The 25,802-nt window shown below is 40.5% G+C and overlaps 1 protein-coding gene across 3 annotated transcripts in view; it reads right to left on the reverse strand.

Moving 5' to 3' along the window:
- The window catches only part of LOC140740263 (vascular cell adhesion protein 1-like), a 53,944-nt gene extending 29,112 nt beyond the window's left edge, over positions 1 to 24,832 (reverse strand). For 2 of the 3 annotated variants that reach the window (XR_012101816.1, XM_073069383.1), the window contains exons 1-4: positions 24,634 to 24,832; positions 16,824 to 17,099; positions 14,524 to 14,835; positions 4,592 to 4,867 (exon numbers count right to left, since the gene is read on the reverse strand). Coding sequence is in view for 2 of the 3 variants with exons in the window: in XM_073069383.1 (XP_072925484.1) it covers positions 4,592 to 4,867; positions 14,524 to 14,835; positions 16,824 to 17,099; positions 24,634 to 24,682 (913 nt within the window). In the remaining variant the exon portion in view is untranslated. The remainder of the gene's footprint in view (positions 1 to 4,591; positions 4,868 to 14,523; positions 14,836 to 16,823; positions 17,100 to 24,633) is intronic. The other variant, XM_073069381.1, reaches the window with a different exon arrangement.
- Positions 24,833 to 25,802: the final 970 nt, after the last annotated feature.

Below are 25,802 nucleotides of genomic sequence, written 5' to 3' on the forward strand. Positions count from 1 at the left end.
GTGGCACTCAAGTACGAGGGGTGATTGATAAGTTCATGCCCTAAGGTAGAAGCAGTCAATATTAGAAAACCTAACACATTCATTTTTCAACATAGTCCCCTCCTACATTTACACACTTTGTCCAGCGGTCATGGAGTATACGGATTTGGACCTCCAGAAAGTGTCCACAGCAGGGGGTGATTGATAAGTTTGTGGCTTAAGGTAGAAGATGTCTTATACAGCTCTTACTATATGCACATGCAATTCAACTCTTAAGAGTAATTATGCAGAAATTTTGAAGTTAATAACTCATCTCCTTCTACCTTGGGCCATGCACTTATCAATCACCCCTGCTGTGGACCACTTCTGGAGGTCCAAGACATCGACTTCTACAAAGAAGGGATCCATATGTTCCACGACCGCTGGACTAAGTGTGTAAATGTAGGAGGGGACTGTGTTGGAAAATAAATGTGCTAGGTTTTCTAAAATTGACTCCTTCCACCTTAGGCCACAAACTTACCAATCACCCCTTGTATATACAGTAGTTATTTACCCATACACATATATACCACCAAAGAAACCAACATCCCTCCAGAGCAAGGTGCACAACACAGCACACACACAGTAAACTCACACACAACACAAAGTAATATTACCACAATTAACAAGGTGCATTTACAACACAAGTTAAAATGTAAACAGTATAATGCTACTGGTGCTTCATACCTGATGAGGCCTGGGTCATGGCAGGGAGTTCAGTAATCATACGGCCTGGGGGAAGAAACTGTCTCCCATCCTAACAATCGCTGTTTTAATGCTACGGTACCTCCTGTCTGATGGTAGGGGATCAAAGAGACCGTTGGACAGATGGCAGGGATCATTGACAATGCTAAGGGCCCTGCACACACGATACTCCTGTTAAATATCTCCCATGGGTGGAAGAGAGACCTTAATGTTCCTTTCAGCAGTCCTTACATCCTTTGTATGGACTTGTGGTCAGACGCGTTGCAATTCCCGTACCGGAGAGATATGCAGCTGGTCAGGACACTCTCAATAGTGTTCCTGTAAAAATTGTCAGCATGGGCCGGAGGGACTGGGTGGGGTGGTGGGAAATGGAAAGCCTTGCTTGCCCTAGTCTTCTCAGGAAATGGAGATGCTGCTGTACTTTCCTGTCCAAATAAGTGGTGTTGAGGGACCAGGTGAAACAGTCCATTATGTGCACTCCCAGAAACTCGATGCTGCCAACTCTATCCATGAGGGATCCATTAATGTGCAGTGACATCAGCTTCTCAACATCAGGCAGAATGTCACTCAGAAGGAGCCTCAGATCTCTGCGTTCAGTCATTTGCAGTCTGCTTCATTGCTTTGAAAGAAGATAGGCAACTGCACTGAAACAATGTCCACTAAATATGATGCTTCACCTAAAAGTCATTTTGTAGTGTCATCAGTTCTTCCTCCATCTTTCCAGTTAATTGCTCATTTCAGGTGTTCAGGAATGGATTAATTTCCCAATCTGGAATTTGGATTGACGGAAGATCCTGAAATCTCTGACAATTCTTTTTACAGCTCACCCAGGTGGGTACTGTATGCTTGAAGATTGTCTGGTATTCTTCCTTTCTCTTCCAACTCAGAGGCTCAGAAATTGGAAAAGGTCGTGACTTGGACAGAAATGTTGAGACAACTGATTTGACTTTGATAAGATTCATATCATTTCCTTGTCATTGAAGACCGATTTCATAGAACTTTGCTAATACTGTCATTCTGACAAATAAACAATGTGATGCCGAATATTCTTGAGTTGATTACTAAATGAAGCAGTCAAGGCTTCAAAGCATTTTATCATGGTTTCAGTAAATGCATAAAAGCATCTCAGGAGGCTCCTTTTGAGAGCCATGAGACTTCTGTGTGTAACAGCAAGCGTTCAAACTGTTCATCATTCTCAATACAAAGCTCTTAAACTAGTCGAGAATTGAGAGAATGAGGCTTGATGTTATTTACTACTGTGATACCTGTGACAGCATTTAATGATTTGTGCAGCCAATCACTTAGGTGTTTTGTGACAAGATGTTGTCTGTGAATTATACAATGAATGGTAAATATGTTAGTAACAGGAATTTTTTGTAAAAGTAATAATCCCAGGCAAGTTCCCTGTCATTGATGTTCTCTCATCTGCTGCACAGGCAGGAATGTTGGTGAGCGGAATATCCTTCTCTCTGGAAAATTGCTCAACAATACGAAGTACTGGTTGACCACCCCTATCCAAAATGCTTGGGGTCACAAGTGTTTAGGAGTTTGGAATTTGGATTTTGGAATATATAATGAGATAGCTTGGGAATGGCAACATTTCCAACTTTGAATTTATGAGTGCAGTCTTTGTCTTAAAAATGTTCATCACACATATGTACTTAACACTAAGAATTATTCCATACTATTAATATAATGTGTGCAGGGTAACACAGCAGCATTGGGAGATTACCTGAATCAGCTGTTGAACAATAACAATCAACGATGGGCTTTCAGTCTTCACCCATGGTGCCGTGGCTTGATGAAAAGTTTACAGTACACTGTATTTGTGTTGTGCTCGTTTTAGGTTTTATGTAAGATATATAAAAAATCACCTTTGCAAACTTTTTCTGGTGTTAGATTTTCATTAACGACCACCTCGGCAAACTTAACAATTGAGTTTTTCTGCCATTTTGTGATCAGCAGATGCTTTAGCTTTAAAATTTTAACTCTTTAAAAATACTGCTGTGTCTCTTCTTAAATCCCTGTAATCACCCCACTGAATATTTAGAAATCCCTTCAATTTCAGTTTGACATGATATATCTTTGCTAGTTTCAAGATCAGCATACCATCAAGCAGCACGTGTTCACTGACACTGATGAATCCACTTTTTCGAGATGATTGAGAGCTTCATTTTTCACTTTATGCAGTGTTTTTCCATCCTTCATTACACATGAGGTCACTTCTCAGAACTCCCCGTGAAGCACAGATACCTGTGCATTGCTTGGGAGCCTTCACAGCATCTTGTGGAGTTTTCCATTTGCGATGTTATGTCAGCATTCAAAAACAAACAAATAAATAAATAAATAATTGGATTTTGGAAGTTTTCAGATTTTGTAATTTTGGATAAGGGGGTAATCAAACTTTATTGACTCCTGTTTCGTGTCTGTTTCCATTAATTATTAATTTCCTGACCTGCTGTGTTCTTCCAGCACTTTGTGTCTGTGGAACAGAAAACTGGTATGAATTCTGGTCGATAGTCCTTCGTTCAGTTTGATCTTCGTTCAGTTCAGCTGGTGAATGGGGAAGTTGGGAGCTCGGTGATTTTCAGTGCTGATACCAGCAGTCCAGTGACTACACAATGTTTGTGAGAATCGGTGTAATGGCCCGGATGCAGAGCATTCAAGGAATGAGATGGTAGAGTGTGATTAAGTTGCAGCACTGTATTCAGCAGCTCAATAATATCGTTGGAATATCGGTCTGGAATTTATCTGTTTTACCATTTTCAATTTAAATTTTGTCTCAATTGTTGTAGATGACAGTACGTTATCTTCCAGATTTAATTTTCTTTAAAGAAGATGCTTGTGGATGTCCAGTGAGAGTTCTGCATTATTGTTGGGCTTGGTTTCTGCTGTAAGTTGGGTTCTTCCAAAACTAGTAGATCAGACCAATAACAAATAAACATGCAAAGATAGTTACCACATATATCCAAGCTGGAGATCCAGATTGATCAATAAGACCAATCACAAAATCAATAGTACAGGTCATTGAAGGTCCCAGGTAAACACTTTATAACAGAAGTACTCTTCTCTTCTGATCACTCTTACCTCTGAGAATGCTTCCTCAGTAGACTAACACGTCAGGCTAGCTTCTAATGATCAAATATGTAATCAATCAATCTGTCTATTTATATATTTACTTAACTATTTGCTTACTTACTTCCTTATTCGGATCCAGCACGGAATAGGCCTTGCTTCGAGCCAGGCTGCCCAGCAGTCCCCTGATTTAATCAGAGGACAATTTGCCTACCAACCAGTACGTCTTTGCGATGTTGGAGGCACCCAAAGGAATCCCAAATGGTCACAGGGAGAATATACAAACTCCTTACAGGCAGTGATGGGAATTGAACCTGGGTCACCTGTACATGTAAAGTGTTGAGCTAACCACTACACTACCATGCCGCCCACAAACATCTTGGGGAAATGGACTACCCAATGAGCTCCCAGATAGTCAGATATAAACGAGGTTAATCATCTGCTACTTTCCATACTTCAGGTGAAGCAAGTCCAGTTCCTTCACTGGCCCAACACTTTGGACTGTGAAATAGCAACATACCTTCCCTGATCTGAGACTCTCTGAACTTCCTTTCTCCATTTCTGTAGAATTATCACAGTCCAATGTCAATATCAAACCCCCTTTCAGACTGTGAACTCATTGTGGGGGAGTGAAGTGTAAATCCATTTCCCAGCAGGCCATTCTCTATCTCCCCTGATACACGACAGCATTTTTCTGTGTAACGTTTTCAAATGATACATAGTTCCATTTTACTTCCTTTCATCCTGTTGTACTCTGCTATGGGATGTGTTCAGAACAAGAGATATCACTTACTGTACACTGGGACCACCCGTTTGTCCTCCTTCACTTGTTTTCCTGCAGATACACAGATTACAGTACAGGGCACTGTGAAATCCCATTTCTGGACACTCGGAAATCGGTCTGTAATCCACTTATCACCGTGAGTTCTGTGGGGATTTAATCCTGGTCTATATTCCACAATGATCGATGGGTTGTTACACGTTGTACCGCAGGTCACTTCCAGGGACTCCCCGAATTCCACCGCTTGACGGCTTGTATTGACCAAAACTTCAAATCCATTCAGTTTATCTGCCAGAGACACACAGGGAAATGGAAAACATTTAGTGTATTCGTGGGTACAGTTTTGATCTCTGTACCTGATGGTGGATGTACAGTGAAGGCAGTGAAGAGGAGATTCACCAGACTGAGTCCCGAGTTTTCCGTTTCATTTTCCTTTCATGGGGCATTCACATGTTCCAGTGACATAATGACGTGTGTCATTCACAAACTTCTTACATAGAACCAGAATGAATTATGTAAACAAACAAAGAATGCTTAAACAAATATTACTGAAATATTCAAACCACTACACCCGTCCCTGCTTAGCTAAAAACTCCAACTCAATCTAGAATGCATCTCAGTTCAAACATGTAATGTATTGCTCTCTAGGTATTATATATATATATACAAATAAAATAATATGCAGCATATTATCTAATACAACTATCATGTAGACATCCACAACAGAGGAAATTTTAAATTATGAAGGACTTCTTACAGTTGTGGAATAACATTTTCCTGACAAGGGAGGGGGGAGTACATTCACTCTCCTTGGCATGTGAATCTTTTGTTGGTGAAACTCTTTCAGTTTCCGGGGAACACACACACACAAATGCTGGAAGAATTCAGCAAGCTGGGCAGCATTTATGGAAAAGAGTGACCAGTCAATACTTCCGGCCGAGACCCTTCATCTGGACTGGGAAAAGAAGATGAGAATCAGTGTAAAAAGATGGAGGGAGGGGAGGAAGAAGTATAAGGTGGTAGGTGATAGGTGAAACCGGGAAATGGCGAGGGGTGAAGTAAGGAACTGAGTAGTGAAAGAAATAAAGGGCTGAGGAAGGGGGAATTTGATCGAGAGGAATGAAGGCCATGGAAGAAGGGGAAGGAGGAGGAGCACTAGAGGGAGCTGGTAGGCAGGTACGGAGATGAGGCAAAAGAGGGAAACAGGCAAGGAGAATGGTGAAGGAGGGGGTTGCAATTTCCTAAGAAATCAACTTTCATGCCATCAGGTTGCAGGCTACCCAGAGGGAATATAATGTGTTGTCTCCTCCGTGGTGGTTGTAAGTCTCGACTCTGGGACTGTAAGAAGTTGTTCTGACAGCTCTGGCCACCTTTCTTGTGTAACAATGGACTGGGTCTCCTCAACCGATCGATGTGTCCTTGCCAGATGGCATCAGATGTTATCTCCATTGTGTAGAAATGGTCCAATTCTATAATTTCCAATTACCCTCTTTTGATCATCACTGTAGTCCCTCAGCAGGAGTCCTTGTTGAGGAGTGAAACATTGAGCCTCCTTGTTTGAGGAGCCCACCGTTTGCCTCATCTGCTTGTCCTGCGTACTCCTTCTGTTACACGGAGTGACTGAGGAGAACCCAAGTGCAGGACAAAGGCATGGGGATTGAGTTGGGATGCTTGCGCAGGTGTGAATGTAGAACATCAAACAGGAGGAATCTTGACCCAGAGCTCTGATATCGAGTCTTGACAGGGAGATGAGGTTTTCATGGAATATCTTGAAACTGGAGCTGAACTTAGTACTAACAGTTCTAAGCGGTCAGGAAACGAGGTTATCACATGGGAATAGACCAACAAACTGGCAACCAGTGGTAGTGATGCCAGGGTTCTTATACTGCAAATATTCTGCAATATATCTGCAAATTTTCTCTTCTTTGTGATTCAACTACAGACCATGCCCAGTATCCCCTGATCTGCTTTCTTGAACTGCCTTGGCTCTTCAGGTGAAGGTGGGGGTCCGAGTTCCAGGATTCATACCCAGTGATATTGAATGAATGGCAGAATACACTCAGTGCAGAATACTACATTGACCTTGAACTTGGTTATCTCATTTTCCGGTTATTTATTGCTATTTATTTCAATTTGTATTTGTGGTTTATTGCCTTCTGATCTCTCATTGATCCTGTTCTAGTTACTATTCTGTGGATTTGCTGAGGATGCCCAGAGGCAAATGAACCTCAGGGTTCTATGTGGTGACGTGTATGAACTCTGACAGTAAATTTACTTTGAACTTTGAACACGAGGGCACATGTCTGAGATGAGTGACAACATGAGAATCTTGGATTTGCCATTTTGCAGCGTATGGAGTAAGTCGCATTCTTAGCGGCTCCCTTTTTTATATACTCTATATCCCGCTGACAGATCCCTTTTAGCTTTGATGATTTATTACTTCGACTGAAGGATTTACGATTTAATTACAATGGCCGAAAAAAGTCGTTCTGGTATTGAACTGAGAAGCGGCAAGACTTTTCCTGAAACGGAACAAATGGAAGAAACCAAGAAGGCGGAGCAACTTGTTACTTCAGCAGGAATATTTTCTTCAATACAAGACATGAAGTCGGAATTCGGGTGGCTTAAAACCAAGATTGATAAGCTGACGGGCTCAAACAGGAAGTTTGAAAAAGCTATCTCTACGGTTCAAGATTCTCTGAAAAATCTGGACTTTCAGCTTCAAACACTTCAGCAGACTACAACCCGAATTGAGAATGAACATGATCTATTCAAGCAAACTATTAAAGATCAAGGAATGAAGATATCTTCGATGGAAAAGAAAATCAATGAAATTACCTCGGAACTACCTAAAACGAAGAAAAAAATGGTTGATTTAGATAGTAGAGGGCGTCGGAGGAATTTGCGTATTTTAGGACTGCCTGAAAATACTGAAGCTGGCGATCTGTTAAAATTCTTCTCAGATATGTAGTACTCACTTTTTAGTGAGACCCGGGAAGCTAGCCCTTTAATTGACAGAGTCCATAGAATTCCATTTTCTCGGCGTTCATCCGAATTACATCCTCGACCAATTGTACTTTCTCTGCATTATTATACAACCAAGGAAGCCAGAAAAAAGTGAAAGTTAATCTTTAAATCGGCAGAAATTCGTACAGTCAAAGACTATCCTCCTGAAATCTCTGCCGAAAGAAGGAAATACCAAGAAGTCATGAGGGAAATGTATAAATTAGATTTATACCCCTCCCTTTGCTACCCAGCAAGGCTGATGATCTTTCCTGAAAAGTGTCAGTCACTGAGAATCTACTCTCCCCAGGAGGGATGGGAGTACATTAAAAATCTTAAAGTTCAGCCTATTGAATAAAATCTTAAAGTTAACCCGATTACTCAATAGATAATTCTGAAGTATTTTGTTGTATGAGATGTTTATGGATTTCTGAGTTAAGTTTATTCTATACTTTTTTTTTAGTCTCTGGTATGGGACGTGGCTGATTAAACTTTTTTTAACCTATTAATAATTAGTATATACATAACTGTTTTGTATGGAACTTTTATAGTATTATACTCTAATGGTCCATACAGGACCTGTCGTGTATAAATCTTTTAAATTCTTTTATTTGTTTCAATACTAAGAGAGTTTTAGGTCTGTTATATATATACTCATTTATTCTTTTTTTCCGAGAGAAAGAACATTGTTTGTAATATTATTTGCTCGGATTTATTCTTTTTTGAATATGTGATTAAGATACTTCAGCTGATTTTAAGATGGCTGTTGCCGATTATGTTTTTTATTATTGTTAGACATAGCATTGTAGTGGTTGAACTTTGTTTGTGCTTTTTATTATAGGTATTTTGCGTGGTATTTTTGCTTTAACTTAATATACGTAGCTGCAAAATGGAGAATAGGGTCAAGGGTTATTAGTTTAGCATGTGGCCAGCCTATTGGTCATTGGATTTCTCACCTTTTGGGAGGGGTGAGGGGGCTAGTAGAGCAGGTTTCTTTCTTGATCAGGCAGTTCTTTTGATGGATTTTTTTTTTCTCGTAAGTACGTCACTCCTGGTTGTGTCCGTGTCTTTTGGTTTAATCTGTGCTTGCGTAACATTTCTTTTATATAATATTAAATTCAATTTTAAACATGGATGTTAATAAAATTAATATAATATCTTGGAATTGGAACGGTGTGAACCACCCCATTAAGCGTAAAAAGATTTTTAAGAAATTACAAACACTTAACGCAGGTATTATTTTTGTGCAAGAAAATCATATACGGCAACAGGGTGAGGACAGATTTTTCCAATTTTGGAAAGGGCCTTTGTACCATTCGCTGTCAGATAATAAAATTAGAGGCTACTTCAGAGCTACTTTCTTAGCCCCAAAATCCCTTTTGTACACTTTAATACTATTACTGATTCGATTGGTAGATACTTAATTGTTACTGGTTTATTATGTGAGCAAAAGGTAGCTCAGGTGTGTGTATATGCACCTCCTGTAGATAATTCTGATTTTTTTTAAGAAACTTTTTTCTGAGTTGCTGAATTTGAATGAATATAAGTTGGTCATGGGTGGTGACTTTAAATGTTGTTTAAATTCGGCGATTGACAGGTCATCAACCAATCCATCGCTTCCTAATAAAGTGACGGCCTGTATTAATTATTTTTTATTAGAATATGTCCTGGTTGATATCTGGAGATATAATCACCCCAACGATAAAGATTTATCTTTTTTCTCACACGTTCATCATAAGTATTCTTGAAGTGATTACTTTTTTTTAGACACACGTTTGTAATACTCCGTTGTTGAGTGTGCATATGACATCATTGCGCCGTCAGATCACGCGCCTTTAAAGTTAACCCTGAAGCTTTCAGATAGCTTTTTGAAAATGTCACAGTGGAGACTGAATCCCGTATTGTTATATGATCCAGCTTTTGTTAGTTTTATTAAGGAGCAAATTTCTATATTTTTTGAATTTAATACAACTGAAGGAATGTCAAACCTGGTTATATGTGACACGTTGAAATCTTTTCTTAGGGGACAGATAATCTCATATTCAGCAGCTTTGAGAAAGAAAACTAAAGCGGAATTGTCAGTGCTTATTAATAAAATTAAAGAGATAGACAAAGCGTATTCAGTTAAACCTACTGAGGACCTATATAAATAAAGGGTCGAACTTCAATCACAGTATGATTTGCTTCTGACTTTTCCCATTGAAAAGCAAATTTTTAAATCCAAAAGTTTATTTTATATACATGGGGAAAAATCTGCTAAGCTTTTGGTGGGACAGTTAAGGCTGGGATGGTCAGAAGACAGATTTTAAAAATTCATAGACCAGATAGAATTGAAACTTTAGATCCTTATGAAATTAATAAGTTATTTATGGATTTCTATTCTAATCTTTATAAATCTGAATTCTCTGATAATACTATTACTATGAATAGATTTTTGCAAAGGTTTAATATACCTCAAATTTCAACTCAAGAAGTTGATATATTAGATGCACCTATTAAACAAGAGGAGATAGCCAAGGCTACATCCTCTATGCAATTAGGGAAAGCTCCGGGACCTGATGGTTATACAGTAGACTTTTCCAAGACTTTTCATGAAATGCTTATACCACATCTTCATCAAACGTTTACCGATTCTATATCCTCTGGCAACCTTCCAAACACTTTTTATGAGGCATTAATTTCATTGATTCCGAAAAAAGGAAAAGACCCACTGGAATGTGTATCCTATTGTAAAGGGGATTTCTTCTTTTTCTTTGTTACTGTGTATGTATTCGAAAATGGCTTCTTTGTTTTGTTAAAAGTAGGAATGCTTTGTTGCGAGAGAGTGCTGGAAGCTTGTTTGGGTTAAAATTTACTGATAACGAGAATTGTATTCCTTTGTAAACCAATTGGGATTAATGTTGTTCTTTCTTCTGAGTCTGTGAGCTATTGTTGGCGGGCTTTTGGCGAGATCGGTGCGAGGGGTTGAGAGAGAGAGGATGCGATGCTGTAAACTGGGCGAGGAACGGACCCCAAGCGGGGGTCCAAGGCCAGGAGGTACTCTGAGGAGAGGAGATAAAGCTAGATGTGCTTGGCTGACCACTTCAGATGGTCCTGGGCTGCGAGTCGAGGAGTTCGGAGGGGATCGAATGGTGGCCAGAAGACTTCAGTAATTGAGCTCCAACGGTTGTGCACGAAGTGGTTTGGACTTTGATAAGTTTGGCGCCTTTATTTTTTTCCTTCAGATATACTGTATCGTTATTAATCACTTAGTTATAGTAACCTTTATAAATTGTACTCATTTAATCGCATATGGTGTACTGTCTGTTTTTGGGCGAGGCGGGGAAATCACACAGCATCCACACCAGCTGATTACCCAGTTTGGCGGGGCCGAAGGCTGCTCCCCCTAGACGAGAACGAGCTGCACGAGCCTGAGGCGACCCAGGGGGTTACACTATAGTCCTATTTCTTTATTGAATGTAGATTTTAAAATTCTCTCTACCTAATAGACTTAATAGACTAATAATTTAAAGTTCTCTCTAGCTAATTGACTTGAAAATACTTTGCCTAATGTTATCTCAAATGATCAAACAGGATTTATTAAAAATAGGTACTCATATTTTAATATTCGAAGACTGTTAAATATCATTTATTCCCCCTCAGTCAAAGAATCTGAATGTATTGTATATCTGGATGCAGAGAAAGCCTTTGATAGGGCGGCGTGGCCTTATTTATTTCAGGTTTTGAAGAGGTTTAATTTTGGCCCGGGATTTATTTCCTGGATTAAATTGATTTACCATGCCCCGGTGGCTGCAGATGTAACTAATAATCAAAAGTTTCCTTATTTTAGATTATATAGAGGAAGCCGTCAAGGTTGTCCTCTTAATCCTTTATTATTTAGTTTGGTTTTCGAACCACTTGCTATTGCTCTTAGGGATTCTAATTCTGTGCAGGGTATTAAGAGAGGGGATAAATTACATAAGGTTTTGTTATATGCAGATGATTTATTAGTTTACATTTCAAACCCTAGGAAATCTATTCCTTTTATGCTATCTATATTTACAGAATTTAGTATTTTCTCTGGATATAAACTTAATTTACATAAAAGTGATTTATTTCCTATTAATAATTATTCTGATTATTATGATCAAATACCTTTTAATATTGCTAAAAACCATTTCACTTACCTTGGTATTAAAATTACTAAAAATATTAAAGATCTATAAAAGTATAATTTCTCCCCTCTAATTGAATATACTCAACAAGCACTTACTAAATGGTTGCTTATGTCGATATCATTGATAGGTCAAATTAATGCTATAAAAATGGTTATTTTACCAAAATTTTTATATATATTTCAAGCAGTTCCCTCTTTTGGTCCAAAAACATTTTTTGATAAAATAGATTCTATGATTTTGTCTTATGTTTGGAATAACAAACGCTCTAGAGTGAATAAACTTTTATTGCAAAAATCAAAAAAAGATGGAGGACTGGTCTTACCAAACTTTAGATTTTATTATTGGGCAATTAATATTCCTTATATTACTTTTTGGATTTATGATATAGATAACCAGGATTGCCCTCCATAGTTACATTTGGAGGAAAATTTGGTAACAGGGTTTTCTTTAGCTTCTTTATTAGGAGCTCCCCTTCTTTTTTTGATCTCCAGAATAGGTAGACAAGCTCTCAACCCTATCGTTAAACATACTTTAAAAATCTGGTTTCAGTTTCGTGGATTTTTTGAATTAAATAATTTTTTACTCTCTGGTAATATTTATTCTAATTTTTTTCAAACCATCAACTCTGGATAAGGCTTTTTACTATGGAAAACTAAGGTAATAAGAACCTTTTCAGATTTGTTTTTACAGGATTGTTTAATGCCTTTTTCACAGTTAATGGATAGATATGACATTTCTAATACACATTTTTAAAAATACTTACAGGTTAGGAATTTTTTAACGTGACTTTCTAGCAAATTATCCCTTGGCCTACTTTGCAAATTTGGCTTATGCTATTTTTCAGCTTAAACCATTTCAAAAATGATTAACAGTTAATGAATGCTCGCATGTTACCTAATGATAGGGTTCAACGCATTTGGGAAATAGAACTTCAACATTCACTTTCAGATGATCAATGGAGTAAAGTTTATTATCTAGTTAATAATTCATCCATCTGTGCACACCACAGTACATAGGGCCCATATGTCCAAAGATAAATTGGCGCATATTTTTCCTAATAGAAGCCCTATTTGTGACAGATGTAATGCAGAGGTGGCTACTCTAACTCATATGTTTTGGTCCTATGTAGGCTTAAATAATTTTTGGAGGGATGTGTTTAGAATACTATCTAAAGTTATAGATGTGGATGTTCAAACCAATTCACTTACGGCAATTTTTGGGATTATTCCAGAGGAAGTAGGTAGAGTATCTGCTTCTGCTCAACATGTGATAGCCTTTTCAACTTTACAGGCTAGGAGAGCTATCTAGTTATACTGGAAAGATTCTAATCCGCCTACTGTTTTTTTATTAGCTCTCCTCCATTATGTCATGTCTAAGCTTGGAGAAAATTAGAAGCCAGACTTTTGATACATCTTTTAATTTTGAGCAAGTCTGGTGACCCTTTATTCAATATTTTAATATGATTTATTTATTTATTTATTTATTTTTCTTTATTCTTTTTAGGGAAGATCCTTATCCATGAAGGTTCGGAGGTGACTGGAAGGATGTTTTCTCTCTTTCTTTTTCTTCTGATTTTATCCTCAAATGGACTGCCCAATCTTTCATTTCTTTTATTTTCTTTTCTTTTTTTTGTTCCAATTTAGTTTAGTGGTTTTTTTTCTCTTTTATTAAATAAAATTTTCCTATCTTTTCTTTCACGATTTGTTAAGAGGCATTGTGGTTTTTTGATTACATTGTATATATAACAGCGTAATATTATATCTATCTGATTTTGACAATATATGATTCTTTACTGCTGTTTATATGTCTTTTGTATTATCTGTTTGCTAAACTTCTCTGATTTGTATTTTCTTTTACTGAAAATCAATAAAAAGATTGAAAAATGAAAATGAGATGTGTTCCTCTAGTTTGTGACGTTGCAAAACCAGTTGTCACAGAACAGGGAAACTTGGGGCTCAAAAGGGAACCTACGAAGGACAGAGTTATGTTGACCTTTGTTAACAGGCTGGCCAGGTGACAGGAAACCTCGAGACAAAATGTTTCAGTGAGTTACAGGAGCACAATGTGGAAAGCTGTCCGGGTATGCTCCACCCACAAAGAGCAGAACAAAGCCAACACAGTCATTTGGTGTTTGCTCCCTGATGTGGGAATACTGTTTATTCCAGTTGTTCACCGGTTACTGAGTCACCAAAAGCTTTGCACAAATACCTTCACCAGACCGACGGCATTAGTTCACGAGGGAAGCTTAGCAGTGCCGTAAGGGAAATCAGAAATGGGTAACAGAAGTTGGCTATGTCAGTGGAATGTGGAATGAGCTGCCAATCAAGTGGTGCATGTGAGCGCGATTTCAACATTTAAAAGAAGTTACGATAGGTATCTGGCTGGTAGGGGTATGGAGGGCTAAGCAGCTGATGCAGATTGATGGGAGGAGGTAGATTAAATGGTTCCACACAGACAAGATGGTCTGTGCTTCTCTATAACTCTGTCTATTACCCACCACCTGCACTGACCACCAAGAGGGACACGGGAGTATCGGGTAAAAGTGCCGAATTTGCAGGAGTTTGGAATTGTTTCAGTGATCTGCAGCCAAATAATCTCTTCCACTTGCATGATTCTCTGAAGTTGTAAACTTTCAGTCTCAGTTCAAGATAAACAAGTTTGCTGAACGGATAAAACAAGAAATGTGAAAGCATTTGAAACAGGGCCACTCATTGCTTATTTTTGTCAATTCTTAACCAATGTGGAAGGGTGATGGGGGCAGTTCAATTTCAAAATAGAACTCACAGTGCGTTTGCAGGGTCACAGAGGCATTTGCGATCCGTGTGGTCGTTTTAGAGTCCAAGATCAACTCTGCCAAGCAGGTGTACACCATTCCATTGTCTGAACTACTTGCAATGAAATTCAGGACATTCTTCAATGGACCATCTTCCGGGAAACCTGGGTCCTCTGTGGAATTACGTTGAACAACCTCACTCCCTCTGAGCCAGGTGAGTAGGAGTCTGTTCTTTGGATAGACCTTCGGGCCAGTGCACTCCAGCTGATATGGTTTGTTAACTTCCAGCACTTCAGGAGGTGGAACAACGCTTAAATTTCGATCTGTTAAAGGAGAATCATGTTAACAAAATTCATTCAGATTCCAAATCTAGATTATACTTGTGTCAAACACAAGAAAATCTGCAGATGCTTTGTCTTTAAAATTTTAACTCTTTAAAAATATAATGTTGTGCCTTTTTAAAAATCTCTGTAATTACCTCACTGAATATTCAGAAATCCCTTCAATTTCAGTTTGACATGATATATCTTTGCTTGTTTCAAGATCAGCATACTATCAAGCAGCACGTGTTCACTGACACTGATGAATCCACTTTTTCGAGATGATTGAGAGCTTCATTTTTCACTTTATGCAGTGTTTTTCCATCCTTCATTACACATGAGGTCACTTCTCAGAACTCCCCGTGAAGCACAGACTCCTGTGCATTGCCTGGGAACTTTCACAGCGTCTTGTGGAGTTTTCCATTTGTAATGTCATGTCAGCATTCAAAAACGAACAAATAAATAAATAAATGGTTTTCGGAAGTTTTCAGATTTTCTCATTTTGGATAAGGGGGTAATCAAACTTTATTGACTCCTGTTTCGCATCTGTTTCGATTAATTATTAATTTCCTGACCTGCTGTGTTCCTCCAGCACTTTGTATCTGTGGAACAGAAAACTGGTATGAATTCTGGTCGATAGTCCTTCGTTCAGTTTGATTTTCGATCAGTTCAGCTGGTGAATGGGGAAGTTGGGAGCTCGGTGATTTTCAGTGCTGATACCAGCAGTCAAGTGACTACACAATGTTTGTGAGAATCGGTGTAATGGCCTGGATGCAGAGCATTCAAGGAATGAGATGGTAGAGTGTGATTAAGTTGCAGCACTGTATTCAGTAGCTCAATAATATCATTGGAATATCGGTCTGGAATTTATCTGTTTTACCGTTTTCAATTTAAATCTTGTCTCAATTGTTGTAGTTGACAGTACGTTATCTTCCAGATTTAATTTTCTTTAAAGAAGATGCTTGTGGATATCCAGTGAGAGTTTTGCATTATTGTTGGGCTTGGTTTCTGCTGTTAGCTGGGTTGTTTTCTTCCAAAAGTAGTAGATCAGACCAATAACAAATAAACATGCAATGATAGTTACCACATATAGGCAAGCTGGAGATCCAGATTGATCAATAAAAACAATCACAAAATCAACAGTGCAGGTCATTGACGGTCCCAGGTAAACACTTTATAACAGAAGTACTCTTCTCTTCTGATCTCTCTTACCTCTGAGAATGCTTCCTCAGTAGACTAACATGTCAGGCGAGCTTAGAATAATCAAGTTTGTAATCAATCATTCTATTTATATATTTACTTAACTATTTGCTTACTTACTTCCTTATTCAGATCCAGCACGGAATAGGCCTTGCTTCGAGCCAGGCTGCCCAGCAGTCCCCTGATTTAATCAGAGGACAATTTGCCTACCAACCAGTACCGTCTTTGTGATGTTGGAGGCACCCAAAGGAATCCCAAATGGTCACAGGGAGAATGTACAAACTCCTTACAGGCAGTGACAGGAATTGAACCTGGGTCACCTGTACATGTAAAGTGTTGTGCTAACCACTGCAATACCATGCCACCCACAAACATCTTGGGGAAATGGACTACCCAATGAGTCTCCCAGATAGTGAGACATAAACGAGGTTAATCATCTGCTACATTCCATACTTCAGGTGAAGCAAGTCCAGTTCCTTCACTGGCCCAACACTTTGGACTGTGAAATAGCAACATACGTTCCCTGATTTAAGACTCTCTGAACTTCCTTTCTCCATTTCTGTAGAATTATCTCTGTTCAATGTCAATATCTAAACCCCTTTCAGACTGTGAACTCATTGTGGGGGAGTGAAGTGTAAATCCATTTCCCAGCAGGCCGTTCTGTACCTCACCTGATACATGACAGCATCTTTCTGTGTAACATTTTGAAATGATACATAGTTCCATTTTGCTTCCTTTCATCCTGTTGTACTCTGCTATGGGATGTGTTCAGAACAAGAGATTTCACTTACTGTACACTGGGACCACCCGTTTGTCCTCCTTCACTGTAGGTTTTGCAGATGGACAGATTACAGTACAGGGCAATGTCAGATCCCAACTCTGGACACTCGGTAATCGGTCTGTAATCCACTTATCACCGGGAGTTCTGATGGGATTTAACCCTGGTCTATATTCCATAATTATCGATGCGCTGTTACACGTTGTACTGCAGGTCACCTCCAGGGACTCCCCGAATTCCACCGCTTGACGGCTTGTATTGACCAAAACCTCAAATCCATTCAGTTTATCTGCCAGAGACACACAGGGAAATGGAAAACATTTAGTGTAGTCGTGGGTGCAGTTTGGATCTTTGTATCTGCATCTCAGTTCAAACATGTAATGTATTGCTCTCTGGTTATTATATATATCTATATATATAGATATATATATATATATATAGATAGATAAAATAATATACAGCATATTATCTAATACAACTACCATGTAGACATCCACAACAGAGGAAATTTTAAATTATGAAAGATTTCTTACTGTTGTGGAATAAAATTTTTCCTGACGGTGGGGGGAGTAGGTTCACTCTCCTTGGCATGTGAACCTTGTGGCGGTGAAACTCTTTCAGTTTCCGGTGAACACACACACAAAAATGCTGAAAGAATTCAGCAGGCCGGGTAGCATTTATGCAAGAGAGTGACCAGTCAATACTTCCGGCCGAGACCCTTCATCTGGACTGGGAAAAGAAGATGAGAAGTCAGTGTAAATGATGGAGGGAGGGGAGGAAGAAATATAAGGTGGTAGGTGATAGGTGAAACTGGGAGATGGTGAGGGGTGAAGTAAGGAACTGAGTAGTGAAAGAAATAAAGGGCTGAGGATGGAGGAATTTGATAGGAGAGGAATGAAGGCCATGGAAGAAGGGGAAGGGGGAGGAGCACTAGAGGGAGCTGGTGGGCAGGTATGGAGATAAGGCAAAAGAGAGAAATAGGCAAGGAAAATGGTGAAGGAGGGGGTTGCAATTTCCTGAGGAATCAATGTACATGCCATCAAGTTGCAGGCTACCCAGAAGGAATATAAGGTGTTGTCTCCTCTGAGGTGGTTGTAAGACTCGACTCTGGGACTGTAAGAAGTGGTTCTGAGAGCTCTGGCCACCTCTCTTCTGTAACAATGGACCGGGTCTCCTCAACCGATCGATGTGTCCTTGCCAGATGGCATCAGATGTTATCTTCATTGTCTAGAAGTTTGTCCCCGCTGCTTATCCTGCGTACTCCTTCTGAGACTGGGATTGAGGAAATCCAAGCGTGAGCACAAGGGACGTCCCAGGAGAGCAGAGCTGGTGAGTTGTTGCTTTTGAACTGTGCTGCATTGTGATATGCAAAGAGAGAATTACCGAGGTTTTGATTCAGTGTACTGTGTTCTGATGACATTGCTCACAGAGCGTTCTTGAGATTATAGACAAAACTTTACACTAAACCATTTGTAGCTGGTTGGTATGGTGCAGGTGTAATATGTCTTATTCCATTCATTTTCAGGAATGACTGAAAAACTGATCCACAACAAACTGTGCTCCATTGTCACTGACTAATTATTCTGGAACAGCAGTCTTGAGAAGAGGCTTCTCAGCACATCAACAGTGTGCAAAGCTGCAGTGGAGGCCATTGGAAACACATCTGGCCACTTCGTAGCTGCATCGACCACTGCCTAGAAATTTGTACCCACGAATGGTCTGGCAAAATCCAAATGAATCTTCTGCATGGGCAACTTAAACCTTCCGTCACCTTAAAACTATGACATTTCCAACCTGGGAGGAACATGACTCTCTACCCTATCCATGCCCTCTATCATGTCGCCTCTCAGCATCTGATGCTCTTGCCTCTCCTTGTAGATAATACACCACAATCCAGACAACATTCTGATGAATCTCTTATGCACCTATTCAAATCTTCTACATCCTTTTTCAATGAGGTGACCAGAGCTACACAAATATTCCAAATATAGCCGAACCAATGTCTTGTACAGCTGGAACGTACCTGTCAACGTTCATGCTCAGTGTTCCCACCAGTGAAGGTGAGCACACTTCACACTGTCTTTACTGCCCTTTCCACTTTCACAGAGCAATGGTCATCCACCCGAAGATCCCTCTGTACATCAATACTCTCAAGTGTCTTGCCATTTATTGTATACTTTTCTCTAGTATTTGACGTCCAAAAATGCATCTCCTCACACTTATCTGCCTAAATTTCCAGCTGATCTCCTGTAACTCCTGCCATTGTCCCTTTGACAATGTGCCTTACTCTCCAGTACTCCGTCAATTTTTCTGCAAACTTACTGATCAGACCATCCACATGCTCATCCAAGTTATTAATTTATATTACAAACAAGAGATCCCTGGAGTGATAGAACACCAATGGGCACAGTCCTCCAGTCAGAAAAGCCCCATAACTATCCATCTTCTATGATGAAGCCAATTATTTGCTCTTAAACGCGACAGTGAGAGTAGGACTGAAATGAGGTGGAGGATAAATGCGTGGCTGAGGGATTGGAGCAGGGGGCAGGGATTCAAGTTTCTGGATCATTGGGACCTCTTTTGGGGCAGGTGTGACCTGTACAAAAAGGATGGGTTACTTGAATCCTAGGAGGACCAATATCCTGGCAGGTAGGTTTAATAGAGCTGTAAGGGAGGGTTTAAACTAATTTGGCAGGGGGATGGGAACTGGAATGATGGAGCGGAGGAGAGGAAAAAACAGAAATAGATCTAAGGTAGTGAGCAGTAAGGATGTCAGGAAGGACAGGTAATGGAGCAAATTTGCAGCCATTGGGATGAGCTGTAGTGCAATGAAGTTGCAGTGCAATCAATGCCAAACGTACCAAATACTGGACTTAAGGTGTTATACTTAAATGCACGCAGCATAAGGAATAAGGTGGATGATCTTGTTGTACAGTTACAGATTGGCAGGTATTATATTGTGGCCATCACTGAGATGTGGCTAAAGGATGCATGTCTCTGTGAGCTGAACGTCCAAGGATACATGGTGTATCAGAAGGATAGGCAGGTAGATAGAGGGGGTGGCGTGGCTTTAATGGTAAGAAATTATATTAACTCATTAGAAAGTGTTGACATAGGAGCGGAAGGTATAGAATCTTTATGGGTTGAGCTAAGAAATCGCAGGGGTAAAAGGACCCTGATAGCAGTTATCTACAGGTCTCCAAATAACTGCAGTTATGTGGACTACAAATTACAACAGGAAATAGAAAAGGCTTGCCAGAAGGGTAGTGTTATGATAATTGTAGGGGATTTTAACATGCGAGTGGATTGGGAAAATCAGGTCGGCACTGGATCTCAAGAGAGAGAATTTGTAGAATGTCCACGAGATGGCTTTTTAGAACAGCTTGTTGTTGAGCCCACTAGGGGATCGTCTGTACCGGATTGGGTATTGTGTAATGAACCAGAGGTAATTAGAGAGATGGAAGTGAAGGAACCCTTAGGAGGCAGTGATCACAACATGATTGAGTTCACTGTGAAATTTGAGAAAGAGAAGCTGAAATCCGATGTGTCAGTATTTCAGTGCAGTAAAAGAAATTACAGTGGCATGAGAGAGGAACTTGCCAAAGTTGACTGGAAAGGGACACTAGCAGGAAGGATGGCAGAGCAGCAGTGGCTGGAGTTTATGCGAGAAGTGAGGAAGGTGCAAGACAGATATATTCCAAAGAAGCTGAAATTTTCGAATGGAAAAAGGATGCAACCGTGGCTGACAAGAGAAGTCAAAGCCAAAGTAAAAGCAAAGCAGAGGGCATACAAGGAAGCAAAACTTAGTGGGAAGACAGAGGATTGGGAAGTTTTTAAAAGCTTACAAAAGGAAACTAAGAGGGTCATTAAGAGGGAAAAGATTAACTATGATAGGAAGCTAGCAAATAATATCAAAGACGATACTAAAAGCTTTTTCAAGTATATAAAGAGTAAAAGACAGGTGAGAGTAGATATAGGACTGATAGAAGATGATGCTGGAGAAATTGTAATGGGAAATAAGGAGATGGCGGAGGAACTGAACGAGTATTTTACATCAGTCTTCACTGAGGAAGACTTCAGCAATATAACAGACATTCAAGGGTGTCAGGGAATAGAAATATGCACAGTCACAATTATGACAGAGAAAGTACTCAGGAAGCTGAATAGTCTAAGGGTAGATAAATCTCCTGGACCAGACGGAATGCACCCTGGTTTTCTGAAGGAAGTAGCAGTGGAGATTGTGGAGGCATTAGCAATGATCTTTCAAAAGTCGATAGATTCTGGCCTGGTTCCGGAGGACTGGAAGATTGCAAATGTCACTCCACTATTTAAGAAGGGGGCAATGAAGCAAAAAGGAAATCATAGACCTGTTAGCTTGACATCGGTGGTTGGGAAGTTGTTGGAGTCGATTGTCAAGGATGAGGTTGCGGAGTACCTGGAGGCATATGACAAGATAGGCAGAGCTCAGCATGGTTTCCTTAAAGGAAAATCCTGCCTGACAAACCTAGTGCAATTTCTTGAGGAAATTACAAGTAGGCCAGACAAGGGAGATGTAGTGGATGCTGTGTATTTGAATTTTCAGAAGGCCTTTGACAAGGTGCCGCACATGAGGCTGCTAAACAAGATAAGAGCCCATGGAATTATGGGAAATTTACTGGATAGAGCGTTGGTTGATTGGCAGGAAACAGAGAGTGGGAATAAAGGGATCCCATTTTGGTTGGCTGCCGGTTACCAGAGGTGTACCGCAGGGGTCCGTGTTCAGGCTGCTTCTTTTTACGTTGTATATCAATGATTTGGATTATGGAATAGATGGCATTGTGGCTAAGTTTTCTGATGATACAAAGATAGGTGGAGGGGCCGGTAGTGCTGAGGAAACAGAGAGTCTGCAGAGAGACTTGGATAGATTGGGGGAATGGGCAAAGTAGTGGCAAATGAATTACAATGTCAGAAAATGTATGGTCATGCACTTTGGTAGAAGAAATAAACGGGCAGACTATTATTTAAATGGGGAGAGAATTCAAAGTTCTGAGATGCAACGGGACTTGGGAGTTCTTGTGCAGGATATCCTTAAGGTTAACCTCCAGGTTGAGTCGGTGGTGAAGAAGGCAAATGCAATGTTGGCATTCATTTCTAGAGGAACAGAGTATAGGAGCAGGGATGTGATGTTGAGGCTCTATAAGGCACTGGTAAGACCTCACTTGGAATACTGTGTGCAGTTTTGGGCTCCTTATTTAAGAAAGGATGTGCTGACGTTGGAGCGAGTTCAGAGAAGATTCACTAGAATGATTCCGAGAATGAGAGGGTTAATATATGAGGAACATTTCACTGCTCTTGGACTGTACTCCTTGGAGTTTAGAAGAATGAGGGGGGACCTCATAGAAACATTTTGAATGTTGAAAGGCATGGACAGAGTGGATTTGGCAAAGTTGTTTCCCATGGTGGGAGAGTCTAGTACGAGAGGATATGACTTGAGGATTGCAGGGCGCCCATTCAGAACAGAGATGCGAAAAAAATTTTTTAGCCAGAGGGTGGTGAATCTGTGGAATTTGTTGCCACAGGCGGCAGTGGAGGCCGGGTCATTGGGTGTATTTAAGGCAGAGATTGATAGGTATCTGAGTAGTCAGGGCATCAAAGGTTATGATGAGAAGGTGGGGGAATGGGACTAAAGGGGCGATTGGATCAGCTCATGATGAAATGGCGGAGCAGACTCGATGGGCCGAATGGCCGACTTCTGCTCCTTTGTCTTATGGTCTTAACAATTTGAAATGACCTCTTGTGTCTGAAGGTCAAGGCTACCTCTCAAAACGGACCATAGATCTAAATGTTGGACAGGGAAATTGATTTTCTGAAGAGCCACAACGAGAAACTCTGAGTATTTTTCACATCAAAAGGGGAAGGAAGTTGTTTGTTTTTTCTATATTGTGACAGAGCTGTTTCAGGTAACTACCATCTGATGAACAGTCTTGGCCCAAAGTATCGACTGTTTATTCTTTTCCATAGATGCTGCCTGGTCTGCTGAGTTCCTCCAGCATTTGGAGTGTATTACTTTGATTTCCAGCAGCGGCAGGTTTTCTCTTGTTTGTGATTCAACTACAGACCATGCCCAATATCCCCTGAGCTGTTTTCTTCAACTGCCTCTGCTCTTCAGGTGAAGGTAGGGGAAGGGTTCCAGGATTTATACCCAGTGATCATGAAGGAATGGCAGAAAACACTCAGTGGCCAACTTTATTAGATAAACCCGTACAGCTGCTGATTAATGCAAACATCTAATCAGCCGATCATGTGGCAGCAACTCAAAACATAAAATCATGTGGACGTGGTCAAGAGGATCAGTTGTTCTTCAGACCAAACATCAGAATGGATAAGAAATGTGATCTAAATGGCTTTGAACATGGAATGATTATTGGTGCTGGATGGGGTGACTTGAGTATTTCAGGAACTGCCAATCTCCTGGAATTTTCACACATAACAATCTATAGAGTTTACAGAGAATGGTGTCAAAAACAACAAAAAAAATCATATGTGACAGTTCTGTGTGAAAAATGCCTTTTTAGCGAGAAAGATCACAGGAGAATGTCGACACTGGTTCAAGCTGACAGGAAGGCAACAATAACTCAAATAACTACGTGTTACAACAGTGGTGTGCAGTAGAGCATCTCTGAACGCACAACTTGTCAAACCTTAAAGTAGGTGGACTACAGCAGCTGAAGACCACAGACATTCACTCAGTGACCACTTTATTGGGTACAGGAGTTACCTAATGAAGTGGCCAGGGTGTATCTCCCGGTCAGAATGACGTGTACCCAGGTGGGGAATGTACCAGCGTTGGTAATCCCACGCACCAGCTCCCATGTCCTTTTTTGTGATTGGTGTGGCACCTTTGGGTGGTGGTGTTGGTTAAGAAATTGGGGGAGAAAAAGCTGCCGGCAGCCTCTTCCATCTGAAATGAAACAGAAAATGCTGGAAACACCCAGTAGACCAGGAAGCACCCGGGAAGGAAAAATAAAGTTAACATTTCTGGTTGAAAACCTTTCTTCATTTCAGATTTCCAGGAGTTGAATTTTTTAAAAAATGTTTCTACCAGCTGCTCCAAAGCCCTTGGGGGACTCCGGGAAGGGAATTTGTGAGGGATTTGATGTCGTGCCAGAGCAGAATGGTCACATAGAGACTCCGGTGATTGCAGATGCGGGAACCTGGAACAACAAACGATCCGCTGGACAAACTTAGCGGGTCGATCGCTTCTGTGTCGGGAAAAGGAACTGACGCGTTTCCAGTGGAGACCTTGCATCAGGCGCGTTATGGTGACTGGTCAGACTGTTATATCGGAAGGAAGTATAGGAACTCGGGCTGTGTGCACCTTGGTGGCTATTGCAGTTTTACGCAAAGATACGGAGTTGTAAACTGAGCCAAAACCGGACCCGCGGTCAGACTCATCCCAGCGCACAACAGTGATCGAGTGTAGAGAGTACTGAAAGAATAGTGACCAGGGACTGAGAAACGGAATGAAAATGCTTCTGACCTAATGAGTAAAATAATGAGATATATTCTTAAATTTAAATTGAATTCCTGAATCATGCAACTATTTTGCTCGGTGCCTAGTTTTCATTTCTATCTTCCTCGCCATTCTTCAGTGGAATTCAAGTTAACGTAAAGTTTATGTTTTTGCCAAAATTAATTTTGTCGAGGATATTGGAAACGAGATACGGTCCATGTCCGCTCAGTAGCGCACAATCCGAAATATACAGTTATTATGTACAGTTACTCTCTAACGCTGCGTGACTCCGTGCAAACATATTGATCATATTTAAAACCAATTTACCTACCTGTTACCACGAAGAGGAAAGCGACAAGGGAAATCGACCTGAAATACATAATAATCAAATCTCAAACGAAAACCTGGAACGAATTTATTAACTTAAGTCCCGAAATCAACGCGAAGAGCCAGTACTGATCTGCTTGGCGCTTCGAGCGATGTAAGAGGTGGCAGCGCTTCCGGGAGGGAGGTTCCGCGGACCGCTCCCCTTCGGGCCGTGACTAGGGATCTTTATTAACATTCCTACATCTACAGTTGTTGCATAACTACCGATCGACTAGTAAAACTTGGGTTCATGGTCAGCAAACAGGACCGACGGGTGAATGAACCGTGAGAGTTCGGGATATTCAGTGAGATCAGGCCTTATTGGTTGCATATCCATGCCTCCCAAAATCAACTTTTGCACAGCGTGTTATGTTCAAAGTGCGCAGAAGAGAACTTGGTTTAAAATGTGCAATGTTACAGGTTTCACTCGTGTTTGTAGAATTCTTCAGCGCAGAAACAGGCATTTCGACCCATCTAGTCCATGCAGAACTGACCTTCTGCCAAGGCCCATTGATGTGCACCCGGACCACGGCCCTCCATATCTCATTTATCCGTCTGTCTACCCAATTTTCTTTTACAATGTTACAAATGAACCTGCAACCACAACAGCCACTGGTAGCTCGTTCCACACTCACACCACTGGAAAACTGGAAATGTTTCTCCGCTATATAAGAAGGGTGGGAGGCAGCAGAACGGAAATTATAGACCTGTTTGCCTGACATCAGTGGTTGGGAAGTTGTTGGAATCGATTGTTAGGGATGAGATTACACATACCTGGAGGCCCATGACAAGATAGGTCAAAGTCAGCACAGTTTCCTGAAAGGAAAATCCTGCCTGACAAACCTACTGCAATTCTTTGAGGAAATTACATGCAGGGTAGACAAAGGAGATGTAGTAGACGTAATGTACTTGGATTTTCAGAAGGGCTTTGACAAGGTGCCACACATGAGGCTGCTTAGCAAGATAAGAGCCCATGGAATTACAGAGAAGTTACAAGCGTGGGTGGAGCATTGGCTGATCGGCAGAAAACAGAGAGTGGGAATAAAGGGATCCGATTCTGGCTGGCTGCCGGTTACCAGTGGAGTTCTACAGGCGTTGGGACCGCAGCTTTTTACGATGTATGTCAATGATTTG

This window comes from Hemitrygon akajei, chromosome 16 (assembly GCF_048418815.1).
Source record: "Hemitrygon akajei chromosome 16, sHemAka1.3, whole genome shotgun sequence".
Classification (NCBI taxonomy): Eukaryota; Metazoa; Chordata; class Chondrichthyes; order Myliobatiformes; family Dasyatidae; genus Hemitrygon; species Hemitrygon akajei.